The sequence below is a fragment of the Rhopalosiphum maidis genome, chromosome 1 (assembly GCF_003676215.2).
Source record: "Rhopalosiphum maidis isolate BTI-1 chromosome 1, ASM367621v3, whole genome shotgun sequence".
Classification (NCBI taxonomy): domain Eukaryota; kingdom Metazoa; phylum Arthropoda; class Insecta; order Hemiptera; family Aphididae; genus Rhopalosiphum; species Rhopalosiphum maidis.
Window position 1 is genome coordinate 57,008,988 of NC_040877.1, and position 16,816 is coordinate 57,025,803.

The following is a 16,816-nucleotide window of genomic DNA, read 5'->3' on the forward strand; positions in this document are numbered from 1 at the left end:
ATTAAAATCAGTAAAGTATTTATAATTTTTTTTTCTTTTGTTTTTCAGATTGAAAAATCTGTCAAAAAAGTCTAGCAAGTATAATAAAGAAACGGGTTATACTTTATACTGAACATACATTTGCTATAATTGTACGTCTGAGAGATAGACACAACGTTTGCAGGAGTGACGTCTTCTTAAAACTAACACAAATATCATGATACTCGTTGGTGAGTATACCGTATACTGTTTGTTGCTGAATTTCTCAAAACCATATTCAAGACGATCTTTATTTAGTTGATTTGACTGCATACGACTGTACGAGTTGATTCTCCGGTACCTATTTACTTACATCGATACCGATGAGTTGATTCCTGGGTCATTAAAAGGTATGTACGAATTATTGATTCCCGGGTTATTATATATTTTTTTCGATATTTAGGTCAAATATTCAGCCTATTAGCGTAACCCAAGAGACACTACGAGGAAGTTGGCTGACACGAATTTCTCAAAAATGTTGTTTTTTTAGTTTTTTTATATTTTGAAAATCATTTAATTTGTATTTATCAATTATTTATTATATTATATTATAATTTATTAATTATTAAAAAAATTATTAGTAAAAAGAATTAGTAGTTAGGTAAAAGTGTAAAACACATAAAACTGGTATCTGGTAATGAGATAACCAGTATACCGTGACATCACTTCTCTAAAAAATACTTTGTTTTTTTCGGTTTTTCATGGATTTTCTAGTCTCATATTTCTCTTGCATTTAATATATCTTTTCGACTGCACTTCTCACAGCTCAATCTATTGATATACAACAATAGGGAGTCGACTCGCACATACTTCTTAACGACCCGTGAATCAACTCGTACATATCTATCAATGACCCGGTAATCAACTAATACATAAGTACGTCTTGGGAATTAACTCATTTACTACGGTCGATTGTGAATTGTGATGTTAAGTTGGGTTAACAATTACTGTGAATGTCTGCAATTGGAGAGTGCTGACAACCACCTAGTGAATGTCGACAAACACCTACTAAATTGATGAATGTTGAAAAATTAAAATAATATAGATATGTATTAGTGGATGTTGACATTTACATTAGGATTTTGGTCAATGTTGACATATACAACACGGTTTTGGTTAATGTTGACATAGGTTACGTATTCGCACATAATACAGTACTATAGAGTGTAGACAATAATATAAAATAGAAATTATATGTTGAGTTATAAATATTAACAATTACTTTTATTAATTATGATTATTTTTATTGAACAATTTTACACCTGTATTATTAATTTAAATTATGATTATTTTGCCATACAAAAATTATTATTTTAAAACAACGGTGAACATTGTTCTGCTTTTATTTCAACATGACATTTTGAACAGCATAAAATGCCAACATTTCTACAACCACACTTTTTGTGTGGTGCACTTTGTTTTGCAATTACATCTTGTATGGGTAGGTACTAGAATTTTAAATAAGATCAGATTAAATAATATCGCCATTACCAACATTCACCAATATCGTTATATAAATGTTGACATTTGCTGGTAAATGTTTACGAACAGTGCAAATTTAATCAATATGCCAACATTCGGCAATGACTTTGGTGTATGACGACATTAACCGGTGACTGCCAGCACTCACCGATTGCGGACATTCGCAGTAACATATACACGTATACAGTCGAATCCGCTTGATTGGGACGATTGGGACACATCGATCGGTCATCTATCTGTCCCCATTGTCCGGCCGTTCCAACAAACCGAATTTTAATGTAACGAATGTATTTGTTGAAGACTGCTTATCTGTACCTGTATTAAGCGGTTGTTCTTATTATGTGGTGTCCCCATTAAGCGAGGATTGTACTACATAGTATAATATACTACTATACGAGTATATCGAATGTATATATATATATATACATACAGACATACAGTAGCGTCGCGGTAATCCAAACACAGGCTAATCCGAAAGACGCGCGCGGTAATCCATACGGCTTCGAGTGTACATCGCCACCGGTCTATCATCGTATACTTATGTAGACCAATAAAATAATAATCAAAACGATTACTACGACTGCATGTCATACGTTTGCGTCGTTAAGACTCCGTACGTCGATGACGATATTTGGTCGCGTGTCAAACTTTATATACCGATCGATAGTTTATAGTGATTTCATTTTCGGATTGACACAATAACACGACGCTATACTGTATGCCTGTGCATGGGTATATCATTATTTGGAATTTATATTTTATTTACACTTTATTATGATTCTATTATTATTTATAGGTACATTTGTAAGATCTGAGTTAAACATTGATACAACGATTTTTAGAAATACTTATTATAGGCACACCTACTGATGTATAATGTTATATTATCTGGATAGTATTACTGTGGATTATATTCGTTTCGGTTATTGTATTTATACATATTCATTTATAACGTGTCACTATTATACGCGTATGCATAGCATGAAAAAAAATATTCAAGTTAAACCTTGGTGATGAAATAGTGTTACTGCGGCATTCGTCAAATTATGGCGGTTATTGATAAAAAAGAAAAAAATTAAAAAAGTATAGTATTCAACAAATGCACAATTTAAGCAAAGAAGAGGTCATATCTTCTTATGCTCAAATAAATCACCCTTGTGTATACTCCTGTAAAAAATGTGTAATAATTGTTGAACCTTGATAGAGTACGTTACGCCATTCGTAATTTTAAACACAATTATTATACATGATTGATACTGTTTTGGTAACATCTTTATTTAAAATGCTTTCCTTACGAACTGAGACATTATCAAAAGATAATGTTTGACATATACTGAAGAGGACACCAACCACCTGTAATTTGTAGTGTAAATACAGGATGGGTGAATATATAGAAGCTGTGACAGCTGTTACTAATAAATCGCTATTTATAAAAACAGAGGAGAATTTTATCTATGCTTAAGTGCGCTAATTTTTTTTTTAGGTTTTCAATTGTAATACTGTAATATTGGGTATCCTATAATTATCCTAGGTATATGGTATATCAACATATTATATATATCTTAGGTCCTTAGCCATATTGAACATGAAATTTTTTTGGTCTCTCCTCCATCAATCGTGACGTTAAAGGATTAAAGCATTTTTTCAATTAAAATCCAGGACATAATGTTTTTTTAAATGTTAATTTTTTTAACATTTCTAAGTCAATTTTTCACGTTTTCTGAACATAGTTTTTTTTTTAAAGCTAATACTTTTTTTGCACGATTTGTCAGTTTGCTCGTTGGCCACGGATGAAAAATGCCTAATTATGGCCCTGTCAAACCGTCGAACGTGACGATCGCCCCCGCAGGTATTTGGAAGATCTAACGAACGATATGCGAAACATATACCTATGTGAAAGAAATACCGAAAAAAGAATTCGCGTGTTACAATGTTACATAATCATATTGATATCACGTCAAAAAAATTAATGTCGCGATAATCAGTCGTCGTCGGACGGCGTTATAGAAACAGCTGGTGGTAATAATGAGTAGGTACCGATGGACGCGCGAGTAACCGACGGAGGAACCGGCGCGCGGCTGTGTGCGATTAACCGACGACGGAAGAACGCGGCGGCGGCGGCGGCGGCGGCAGCGGTGACATTGAAACGAACGCCACGCGACTTTGACCCAAACGCGGCCGGTCGGTCTCTCGCTCGCTCGGCCCATCGACAGATCGCCGAGACCGAAATCCACAGCGACGTGCGCGCGTGGTGCTCCGGGCGTATTATAGGGCGAACGAGTGGGCAGGGCACGCATATTAATATTAATAAATTAATAAAAAAAAATATAATATTTTATTATTATTATTATTATCGTCGCGTGTGCAGTCGTTACCACCACCCGGGTTCTAGTCGGCGGTGAAGAGCGCGCGCGCGCGTGCCGTAAAAAGGGCGACTGGCTCGGCCGCCGCCACTGCCACTGCCACTGCCACCACCGCCATCGTCGTCGACGGCGGCCGCGGACACGAGTTAGTGAACATCAGTTACCGGCCGGGGCGCTATCGTATCGCATAACCGCGCGCGATGACCTGACCGACCGTCGCGGTACACAGCTCGTTTATCGCGTTGTACGCTATCGTGCGACGACGACGACGACGACGACGATCAAACTCCACCGACACATCGCGCGCTCGCCAACAGTCGCAGCCGCACGAACCGGCTAGCAATGGACCAGGGCGTGTTCAAGCAATTGGACGACTCGTGTTTCCCGCCAAAACGATCTCCCGATGCCGCCGCCACAGCCCCCGGCACCGAACCAGGTTAGAACCGGACGATATAATATATTATAATATTTTAGTTATAAATTTATAACGATGAATGATGCAATTTAGAACAAATTAATTACAATAATAATAAAACCAATATTGTTTTTTTATGTCACACTGGAACATCGATCGTCATCGTATAACGTACGATGTGCCTGTCGCGCGTAAAAAATATATTTCAAAAACCGCGTGGTACAACGTGTAGGAAGTTATGAGATATATATATATATATATATATATATTGTACCCGAGTAACGTGTACGGCCGAGAGACTTTGACGACCTGTGTGGCGTGAAGAAGTGGCGTGCAATGACGACGAGCAAATATCCATACTTGCGGTTACCGGTTAGACACAGTATATTTTATAGGCCAAAGATATGATATCGTTATTATTATTAGGTATTATAAACGCGTGTTTCGATACATCGATTTATTGTTTCGTAACCCATGTTCGGGTTCGCGTATATAATATAACCCTAATGCGTGTGCGATTTGTTAATTTTAATACGATTCAAACGCCTGTTGAATTCTTAGAATTATTTGTTTCTCGGACGCATATTAACTAATAAATTTAAACAAACGTGATAGTATTATGTAGGCACCGCATTAAACGGTTTTCCTTCGCAACATAATAATATTAATTATATTATGTGTAACCAGTTCTAAGTATAACCGTATCTAAAAATTTCTCTGGAACACTTCGCGGGACTAGTAATATACTTTGTGTATCGTTAACAACGGTTTCAACTTTCCGATAATAATATAATATACCTATAATATTATTATCACTGACAAACGGATAGAGACTATAATAGAGTACCCCATATAAAATCTCGTATACGAAACGAGTTGGGCAGGACTAATAACCAGTTGATCGTTTAAACAGGAGATTTTCGCATATGTGTTCGCATGCATTTATCAAAAAATTATGTTTAATTCACGCATAAACCTGATATAAGGTCAAATGGTTATTTTTACAAATTTCAAGTACATTAAAGTATTTTAAATATCGTCAATCCGTGCAGGAAGAAAATGTACGTTTCAACAAATTATAATAAATACAATATGACACATAATAAATTAACATAATTCTCTTCAGATATAATTAATTTGATGTATTAAACCTAAATATAACTGGAATTTTTAACTGAACAGCCTTGAAATATAAAATTTAGCTTATCAAAGATTAATAACAAAATTCACCTAATAGCCAGTATTGTGTTACTAAAACTGCAGTTTATATATTTTACTCTCAAAGTTATAGACACTTAAAGTTTCGTCGTCGTGCGTGTTTATTAGTAAAATGTATTAAATTAGGTGTATACCGTTGCCCGTTTGAATCCAATTCATTTTTCCAATACCCAGCTTGTCATGATATTTTTATAGTTGATTCAAATGCTCTAATTATTTAGAGTCTTAAAATATTTATTTTAATATGTGATGCGAAAATGTACGAGTAATTAAAAAAAAAACTAATGTAGATAAATGATTGAAAATTCTATATATTTATAATCTAATCACGCTGTTGTAGTATAAGACACTTGGATATATATTTGTAATTAAACTTTAAAGTTATTATCACACAAACTTTATCTTATAAAATTATTAAGATTATTAAAAAAATTCCATATATAAACTTCATGTAACATTCAAGTTTTTGTCGTTAAATGTCCTATTTTAATTTTTAATAAATCATACTCTGTTGTAGTGATATACAAGCTCTTGTTTAAAGCACCTGCTAATATAACAATATGTTCCGTGTATCGTGTATATGTATGTTATGATTAGTATTCTGATGTTCGCTACGACGACGGTCGTCACTAAAATACAAAATTAATTTTTTCGTCATGATGTATATATAATATCTATATCTATATCTATATAAACGTATATAATATTTGAACCGATAACATGTAAAAAACTTTACCTACCTACCTACGTGTAAAAATAACACACGAACAAACCTCGCAATGTTGTAATACAAATTTTATTAAAGCCAATAACTGTCATATATTATGCATTTATGGTTTTAAGTAAAATAACTTTGTACATCACGAAGTTATTGTAATAATAATTATTATTTTACTACGTACACATCGAATCAAAGCGAACAACACAATCAGATTTTTCGATTCTAAAACCGTTGTCGTAATAATATAGGTATAGTGACATTAGTTCATTATTGTGACGTGATGCTGGCGTACACAATAATTATATTAGAATAATAGACAAACCTATATTATGTTTTACTGCCATCTTCGGTTTTTTCATCTTCTATAATCGTGACAATATATATATAATATAATATGAACGACAAGTTGTAATGTTGCCCAGAGGGCCTATTTTGAAATAACTACAGTGATTCATGCGCTTTATACGCGATTTATCTTCATAGATAAACGCAATGTTGCTAATATTTGAAAATATAAAATGTGTTACGCTCGCAAAATATCACACAGACGACTATTTTCTTTAGTGGTCAGAAATATAATATACACAATATAATAATATAACATTATAATGTAATATTATTATGTTATAGCTATATCGTGATTGATAAAAAGAAATTCAATTTATTTGACATGTATATAGATAGATTATTTTATCAATCGAGCCCAAGTCTCGACGATAAAACACACATGTCACATTGCAATATTAAAACGTTCGTGAACGAGCCGCGGCAAACTCACACACGACGCACACATACTATATATACGTATATTATAGGCAAACGTAAATAAATGATTTTGACCGTGGCTGACAGTTAGATATACAGTTCGTACAGATATTATAATACATTTTTTTTTATTTAGATATTAATCTTTATATTATTTATATTTAATAAACAGAAACAACTTGCCGAATATCGTATATGTGTACATATTTTAATATCATTCATAATAATATATTATATAGTTATTATTTTTTAATAAAATATCGTATAATAGTATGACAATAGTCCCCGTCAAATAGTGTGCGTTTAAAACTACGTTTACACCGAACATACCGCGAACTAAATAATATGTCGTGTAAATAACATTTCCCCGTCTTCGATATGATCGTATAGGTACTATATATATATATATATATATATATAGGTTCTACTTATTTACAATAAGACGCGTTATTGCATCGCACAAATCTGACGAAAAAGACATTTTAAATAATATCGGATAATATTTTATCGAGCACAATGCCATTATTTGACCGGACACGGGATAGTAACTATATTAATACGCCAATAAATAAATATAATATATAATAATAAATATCCATAGATATCCTATGGCTAGGAATGTCTTATTTGTATTAAATAAAAATTTAAAAAAATACGCCAATGCTTATTGTAATGTCCCGCGTCACAATAATTTATAATATTATGACCTCTGTGAAATGCCGTATATTAGCACAGTTATTGGGGTGATTTTAACCAAGTATAAAATATAGGTATATAACGTATATAATATTATAATAACTATTTTAAATCGTACACAAACGAAACAATATTCGTTTTTCATAAGCTAACAAATCATCCTTGCGCGGAGACCCTATTTAAAATGCAAAATTTAAAAAAATCAGTTTCGAAGTGCACATTTTCGGGTATACGATTACTTTTAAACCAAATTCACAACCTGCACGATCGTGACAGATCAGGCTGTAGATCACTCACGCATACACACACAAATATAGCCTTTCATTGATATAGATAATTAATAATTTGTATCGTCTTACCGTTGAAAACGAATAATAACCGTTCGGAGACCTACTCCCGAGACAATACGTATTATATCATATACACCATGCACTGCAGCTGACGCAATCCGTTTTTCGGAGACGAGTGAGTGAAAAGCCGCCGCGGAAGTATCATCACAACCGCCTCGACGACGACTCACTCATACCTACCTATTATTATTGTGTATTGTATATTATTGTTGTGTGATACGTTCAAAATGATAAATCGCACCGGCGGCGGCGCACTTTTTCGCACGCGTCCTTGACACTCTGCCGTATAATAATATAATGGCGTCGCCAAACAGGAATATACGACCGCGCGAGTGTGCACATATATCGTATAATAACATTATTATAATATATAACGTGGCTACACACAGGTAGAGTATTATTACTGCTTATAACATTATTAACTACACGCGAGTATACACTGAGACGGAGGTATATTGTACACCTCTAATATTCATCGTGTACATCGATCCCAAGGTAAATTTTACGTAAACATTTAAAATATATTTACCCCCGAGACGCGGCTAAATGTAATGCGCTTATATACTCATACACGCGGACGCGCTCAATCTTGATTCGAGTCCAAAACTGAATAGTTACGGTTATCGATTTGCGTATTCTAATATACGATAATATATAATATAATATCATTATATTGTGTTATGCTATTCGTTGCGACGATGGTAAAAATGCGCGCAAATTTATAATGTAAATTAGAAAATTATATTTTTATATCCATTACTACATCGTGATTCGTTCTCGGAGCGAGTTTTATGATAATAATAATAACAAGGATGAGCCACGAGATACTAATCGGCGGCATGTCGTTTTCTCGTTTACGCGTTTACGATTCTCCTTGATTTGTGAGTTTAGTAAACGATAGCGGCAGCGCAACTTATTTGTCTTATTGCCACAGAACGGCATCCGCAGAACTATAAAATTGCAGATATACATCGAACTTGTCGGAAATATATCGCCTGTATGTATATTATTAAACAGGATACAGATGTTTCTTTAAATACCTATACGGCTATACACCGCGTTCCCATTTATAATTTAGTATGCAATTTATTCAAATACCGATTTTTGAAGTTTTCAGTAACCTATTTATAAGGATGATATTTTTAATAGATTTAGATTTTTAAACTTCTTAAGGATTGTCCTAATAAGGAAATAAATATAGACAACAGATGGTTTTTTTGAAAATTTCAATGTTACTTAATCGAAATTCAAACAAATAGTATTTGAGTTATTAAACTAAATGAACTAAGAATAATATGTCCACGATAATCGGTTCGAAGGGAAGAGAGGAAGAATACTATGATAATGATGATTTATAAATTACAGTAATTAATATCAATTTATCAAAATGCTGTCATTTGTAAAAGATTCATGTATAGTTTCTACGTTGTATATTTTTATAGCAAGGGAGAAATAGACATTGGATGTCATAAAAATAGGTTAAAATTAGAATTTACCTTACATTTATCCACCTACCCTCAGCTATCAAAATCGTTATATATTTTAAACATTTTTTTACATTATATACAAAATCTAACATGATATTTATTTAACCCTTAAAATGATTTGATCAGGATATTCATACCCCATTTACCAGCTCTTTCCTATATGCAATATTACAAGACCGCGTTGTAAAGTATTTTTCTATATGCATTTTTAAATGAAATTATAATATTATACTCGTAATAATTATTATTGTTAAACAAATAATTGTCTATTATTATTTATTTAAAATTGAAATAACATAACAATAACATATATGTAATCTAGACATCACTTACAAGAATTTATAATATATTGAAATACGCGATAAAGTTCCGTATAAATTGCAGCGAAAAATCAGAATTACGAAGTACCCTAATAAATAGTAACTATATAATATACGTTTCCGGTAAAATATTGCGATTGTACACGACCTAATATGTAAATGTAAAAAGTATAATATAACTACAATAACTACATCACGCTTAATTATATTATTTATGCAATTATGATTGCACTCTTCACGACTCGACTCTTAGATCTTTACTATGTATTAGGATTTTTATATTTATGTAATTTATGTTTTATGTTGCAGCGCGTAATGATGCGCTTATACAATGAACAGAAGAAATTAGGGAGGAAATTTAATGACAAAGTTTTCCTTAAACATTTATCAAAAACCTCTCCCTTCGCCCAAAAAACCTATATAAAAATACGTAGGTATTAAGGTATATTATAAATGTTTAGTTATGATATCGAAAAATTTCTGTGTACATATTATATAGATTACCTTAAACTATAATATATTATGTCTTCAGCCAGCAGTAGTACGTTGCTAAACTTAATTATAGCTGTACTTATGCCGCGTCTATGTGTATGCATAAAATATGTGTAAATGTATACTATTTTCAAATATATTGGTACAGACAAATAATCTCAATTATCTCGCAACCCCTCTAACAGTAATACAGAATTTTCAGCCACCGCCAGCTTTAGTTAATTCAGTATAATGTACATCGTATATATTATTATGTACCTATTTTATAATTTGAGTGATTTGGATTTTAAAATCGATACACGATTAATGTTTTTTGATATTCTGGCAGTACTAAACTATAATAATATGATCCCGATCAGTCATATATGGATCAGATTATCAAGACTCTATACTATCCACTGTAATACGGTGTATCAAAACATATTACTTAATATATATCACTGTGGTCGAAGGTTTTCGGGCCGCCCAGAAGAATATCGTGATTATTGTTGTCATTAAATACAATATGCATACGGTCGTGTTGACAAAATAACGCGGCGCATCCGTCGGAGCAATTAGAGTAATAACCGCGAACGAGCGCAATATGAGTCACCGCCGCACAATTATTTTTCCATTGGCCTTTGAATCACTGCAGCGGTGGAAAGGGGGGAAAGGATGAGACTGGCGGAGATAGACGAGCCGTCCGGTCATCGTACATTGTTGCTACTATTATTGCTATGTACCTTATGTGCGGTTTCTACACCCGTGATCGCCGTCGTATTGTCGAATTATGTATTTGCGTGACCCGGTAACAGCTGATTAATACACTTACACATTCGTAAATCGGAACCCTATATTCGTGCGTTATACATATTATAATTATATATTGTCGAGGCGCCGCGTGTGTTATATATATCGTAATATTGAGTGCGATTTTATTGTCTGCTGCGGTACTTCGTCACCCACTAAAGGTCTGCTTGTATCTACATGGTGTCGCTGAGTCGCCTGGCAATTTCGTCGATTTCGTATAGTTTCGCACAAGTATAACATATATATTATACACCGTAGAAGTTGCCGCCACCGATGCGACTGCAGCAGCTGCAGGTACGTCGAATTTCTATAAAATACTGTCTTCACTTGACGCTGTACAATTTTGAGACGGATCAGTACATAAACACTACATAAATACCCGAGAAATATGTATTTTTATTCGTTATTTTTTTCCCGGAAAATGAATACATTGCATTTATTTTATTTTTATTTCATCGCATTGCCGTATCATATCGTATCTATGTAAATAGGTAATAGTTTACCGCTCTGCACTTATGGTTATACTCGGTTGATCGTGAGAATTAAAAAACGTGTTGCGGGGTTTTAAGTATCTCAGGGTAAATATAAAATTCTGCGGACGGTTTGACTTCGTTGAAGAGCATTCCAGCATTATGCATAAAATCATAATGTTATATAATATATAATTTGAGCACAAATGTCACATAAACCACACTGGAAGGAGGTGAGGGGCACTCCTTGAACAGTACAAAAAATCACAGCATTTTGAAAACGTAGATTTTAAGTATAATTAAAAATTCCAAAAATCAAGACTTGAATATTATTAATATTAAATGAAAAATAGGGGCGAGAAACGTGGTAAATCACAATGTATAATGTATTGAAAACAAATTTGGCTACCGTGATTTACCGTCTGCTCGTGTCAGCTGTAGGGAAAAAATATCTGGAAACACGATGGCTCACTCTGTATATCATGCGTTTATATTATGTGTGTGTGTATGCATTGGAGATTTGGAGCAAAGGTATACGTGTATTTTACGACCAGACCGTAATAATACTATGATACCTACCTATCGCCGTAGGTGTAAGGTAATAGGCGTATAAATGTATAATATATATAATCATATACGTGCTGCCTATTACATTATATTGATGCAATAATGATATATATAAATACGAAATGCGCCACCGGTTACTGTGGTACGACCGATTTTGCGTAAGGCGGTGGCTATCTGTCCATTCGTATATGATATTATATTATAACATATCGTGTGGATTATAATATATTATATAGATAACATGCTCGTTGATAAATGAAGACTTCTGTGCCGGTCACGTACGAACTATACGAGCGATACGGTTTATATATATATATATATATATATAGGTAATTGCAATAATAAGCGTATATACCACGGCAGTCTGTCGCGGAATATAACCATAAAATAAGTATATACCGCGCGATAACCATCCTGTATTATGTGTATACGGTTACGGACGACGTAGGTATTCATGACAATCTCCGGCCATAAATTGTACTGTCGCCGCCGAATAAAACGATTTCGTTTATTTCGCTCCGATCGCATTAAAAAGAAATTGAAATTTACTCGTGTCCGTCGTACAGACCATAGTATCGGTGTCGTATCCGGGAATTTGCCAAGGACGGTGTTTAAACAAATCTGCTGTGAATGAACAGGCTACGGTATAATTTTTTAAGAACATAAATACACTGCAGAAAACCACGTTTAAGAGTCACCTAACCTAATGTTTCAGCGCGATATTAAATTAAAATAACGATAAGACATATATCACATCTAGTGCGGAACCTAATCTAAAACAACACGGGAGAGATCATTTAACTTCTGCCAACTTACCTGGCTGTGCCACTGCAAACGAAATTATTTATTGGCCTATACGGTTGGAATATAATATTATGAAAATATCTTACTATCCCGAGCGTATAAAATAATTGAATGAATTTAAATAGAGTGATGATGTATATTTAATAAATTAATGAGTGTATACCACGGAATTGTTTAGTGGTGTATACACCGCGAATATAGTATCGTTTTTTTTATACGTATCGGCTGGATGTGAAACTCGATACATTTTCAAAGCCAAACGATCAGATAATTATATATTTTCACAGGTGATGTATGTATTTACTATAGTATCCCGTCGTAAATATAACACTATCGATCATTGCAGAGGCAAAACATAAGACTTGTCAAATCAGTGCGATACATCTCTATACCATTGAATCACACACCGAAATAAAATTATGTCCATAAAATTATACTTTACGATTAATTACATTTTTGAAACGGACGTTTTATGGAATTTTGCCAAAGATTTTATTCTCACTTACGTTTACGCACCCGTATTTTCTCGTACAAACGTGAATTTTTCGAATCATTTAATCGCATATGTTGTGAATTTGATTATGCAACACGTAATATTATAATATCACATAGATACTAAGCGTGTTTATATATATATATATATATGTATGTATATATGTATATGTATATAATAATAAATTTATGATGTCGCGGCGCGCATGTTTTGTTAACCTTTTCGTCCAACCACGGCATGTACGTTACGATGATGTATTAAACGATCGACTAGTAAAAAATAGGTATAAATAATAACTTAAAACCAGAATTTTTAAAAGGGCGAGGAATTACTAATATACATATTACTCCTCATTAATAGGTTTTAAAGAACCACAAACAAATTATCATCATAATACAAAAAAAAAAACAATTATATTATAAGGAAAAAAAGTAATAACAGAATCCAAAATCGAAAAATACTACCTATCAATTACAGAAATTGTTCTAGAAATAACCAAACTATAAAAATATAATCAAATTTTTTTAAATTTTTTAATTTGACTCTCGAGGGGGCAGAGGCGTAAGTTCGGAGTCGTCTACTCCCTTTGGTGTGCATCGCTACTTTTAGCGTACTATTATAATATTATAGTAACAGTGTATACTGAACAACCATTATACTTATGGTTCTATTATAAACAAGTGTTTGCCATTTGGTACACCACGTATGATACGGGTACCGAAAATTGTATACTTGCAAAGGTGATCGGCTCTTTGGCGCTCTCGTTTATTATAATATAATATAATTAAATGTTAAAATATTTTATTAAAATTAATCAATACTTGGTAAAATTAAATTATTATATCGTCCATTTTTTTTTACTAACTTACGTTTAACATATCTATATTGACGCTGAAGTTCAACAGGTCACAAGAAACGATGATACGGTTATACAAAAATACATAAGTATAATTGTCATGACAAATATGTAATTGAAAACATTATTGGTGTGTATGAATACGTATCAGAGTTTATATTTACGAATATGTAAAATACTAAAATATCGTCATAAAACCAATATCTTTTTCGTTTATACTCAAAACAGTCAAAACCTATAAAATATGCTTAAGGTATTTAACTAGCTATTATACAATTATTATGTATACGTTAGCAATGTTCTATAACAGTAATTTGATCACCCATAAAATACCACAAGTGTACAAGACACCATATAATATAATATATTATTATACACGCATAAGCTGATAATACAATAATTTGTTCTGATGTAATTTGATTATGTTTGTCTCTATTAATATGGGGACTGTATGATGTAAACATGGCTATTAAAGCTTACAAAACATCCAAGAAAATGACAATTCTATGTTAATAGATTATTATATATTGGGTACTTCGAATCAAATTAAATAATCAGTGTCTGTGTTCGCTTAATCGACAACTTCGTTATATGCGCGTATTAATATAATACATTATAAATTAACTGAAAAAAAATATAACTATACAAATTTATTTGCATTTTAAATATATTTTAATTTTTACCTTTAATTGATATAATTTAATATTTATGTATATAGAGACCTCGCTCTAGTAAATAAAGTAAAAATCATTGTAAAACATATACCCACGGTCACTTTGAAATTCTCAAATTTAAAATCTAAAATTTTAATCATAATAGGCTGATGTTGATGAAATATTTCTTTGATTAAAAATTTTAATTTGTAGTATAACCGGATAGGTAATGAGTAATAACAATAAATTGAGTACATGTTAGGTTAGGTTAGGTATACTAAGAAAAATTTACTGTCTACGTGTGATATATTTTATTGATATTCAGTGAAAGTTTCCAACACGAATTGATGCCAATTATTAACAGATAGAAATTTGTATTTCTAAACCAAACTCATTTAAATACGCAATATTAATATTGATGATTAAAGGTAATACTATATATAATTGATTTTTTTTTTGCTTTCTCAAAATTAAGAAAAATCCCAGTTTCGAAATAGCCGACCTCCGTATCATATTTTTCAGTCCATAACCTCAACGCTTACCTATGCCAAAATGGTTTATGTGACTTTTAACATTTATATATGTATGTTGCCAAAACCTTGAGCCACAATTAATATATAGAATAACTTTTAGACGATTGTCACCGTGAAAATTTGTAATTAAATTCATTATTTGTACACTATTATGTGAATTATCATATACTATTAATGTTATAACTAAACCTGATTACAATAGGTGTGTCTGAAATAAATTGTTTAATCGGGAATATTTATTTTTTATTTTTCAATGGACGAAGTAACCCAATATTGAGCACAAGACGAGTATGCAAAGAAGGAATACTTGAATATACGACATATATTGTTTAATATATTACTCTTTGGTTTTTTGCAAACAAAGAATAGGTATTTATTTAGATAAATAAAACATAGAATTTTAAATAATATGTTTTCGTAATTTACAAATTATTATATAAATCGATTTCTCGTACATTAACCTTAAACCATACAGAGTAAATAAAATTAAGTAAAAAAATATTTTAGTTAAAAAGTGTACAATTAATTTTAATTTTTAATTTAAATATTTGTAGATATAATAACCTTTATTTATAACCTAAATTATTTTAGTAAAATAAAATTGAAGTTGCCTGGGAGAATATTTTAATTTTTTAACACTTACAAAATAATATTTTGTTAATAAATATTTTTAATACATTTTTTAAAGAATTTCAAAGTCTGATAGTAATCTCATTAGTAATACAATTAAAATATTACTGTTAGGTATATATTATTATATACATGTAAACTTATATACAGTGGTTATAGTAAAATATTGGATTAATGTGACTTGTAATCAATGTAAAACAATCATATCTTTAGGTGTGAAAAAAATTTTCTAAATAAACTCGTTTTATTGGTTAAAAATAGCAATGCAAGAAAGTTTTTTTCTTAACTTGATTCGATTTTAATTATTCTCTCTTTTAACATTATCTTTAAGTAATATTAAATATATTTTTGATTGTTTCTTGTTTCTTGTTACTTGAAAACAATACTACCAAGTATTAGATAAAGTAATTATTTTAAGTTCAAGTTCTTTTATAACTATCTTATTAAAATATTTAGTTAACCATGTTTGAGTTAATTGTTTAACTTATCTACAGGTACTAATAATCACTGAGTTTAAAAAGGGTAGGTATTATAGTTATAATATAAAATAAAATAACCGAAGAACTATGAATAAAACTTTTTTGCGAGTAGATCAGCTAGAAATACAATATATAGTATTCAATACCGTATTTTATTATATTAATTCGAAACATTTTAACAAAACCTGTATATTGTAAAACCGAGAACCAATTTT

General features: G+C 31.7%; 1 protein-coding gene across 2 annotated transcripts in view; it reads left to right on the plus strand.

Annotated features, from left to right (window-relative positions):
* The first annotated feature begins 3,991 nt into the window (after positions 1-3,991).
* LOC113550553 (facilitated trehalose transporter Tret1-2 homolog) overlaps positions 3,992-16,816 on the plus strand; it is a 75,507-nt gene continuing 62,682 nt past the window's right edge. Inside the window, exon 1 of one of the 2 annotated variants that reach the window (XM_026952468.1) lies at positions 3,992-4,299. In XM_026952468.1, coding sequence (XP_026808269.1) covers positions 4,206-4,299 — 94 coding nt within the window. In that variant the 5' untranslated portion in view covers positions 3,992-4,205. Of the gene's footprint in view, positions 4,300-11,272; positions 11,411-16,816 lie in introns of those variants that run through there. The other variant, XM_026952471.1, reaches the window with a different exon arrangement.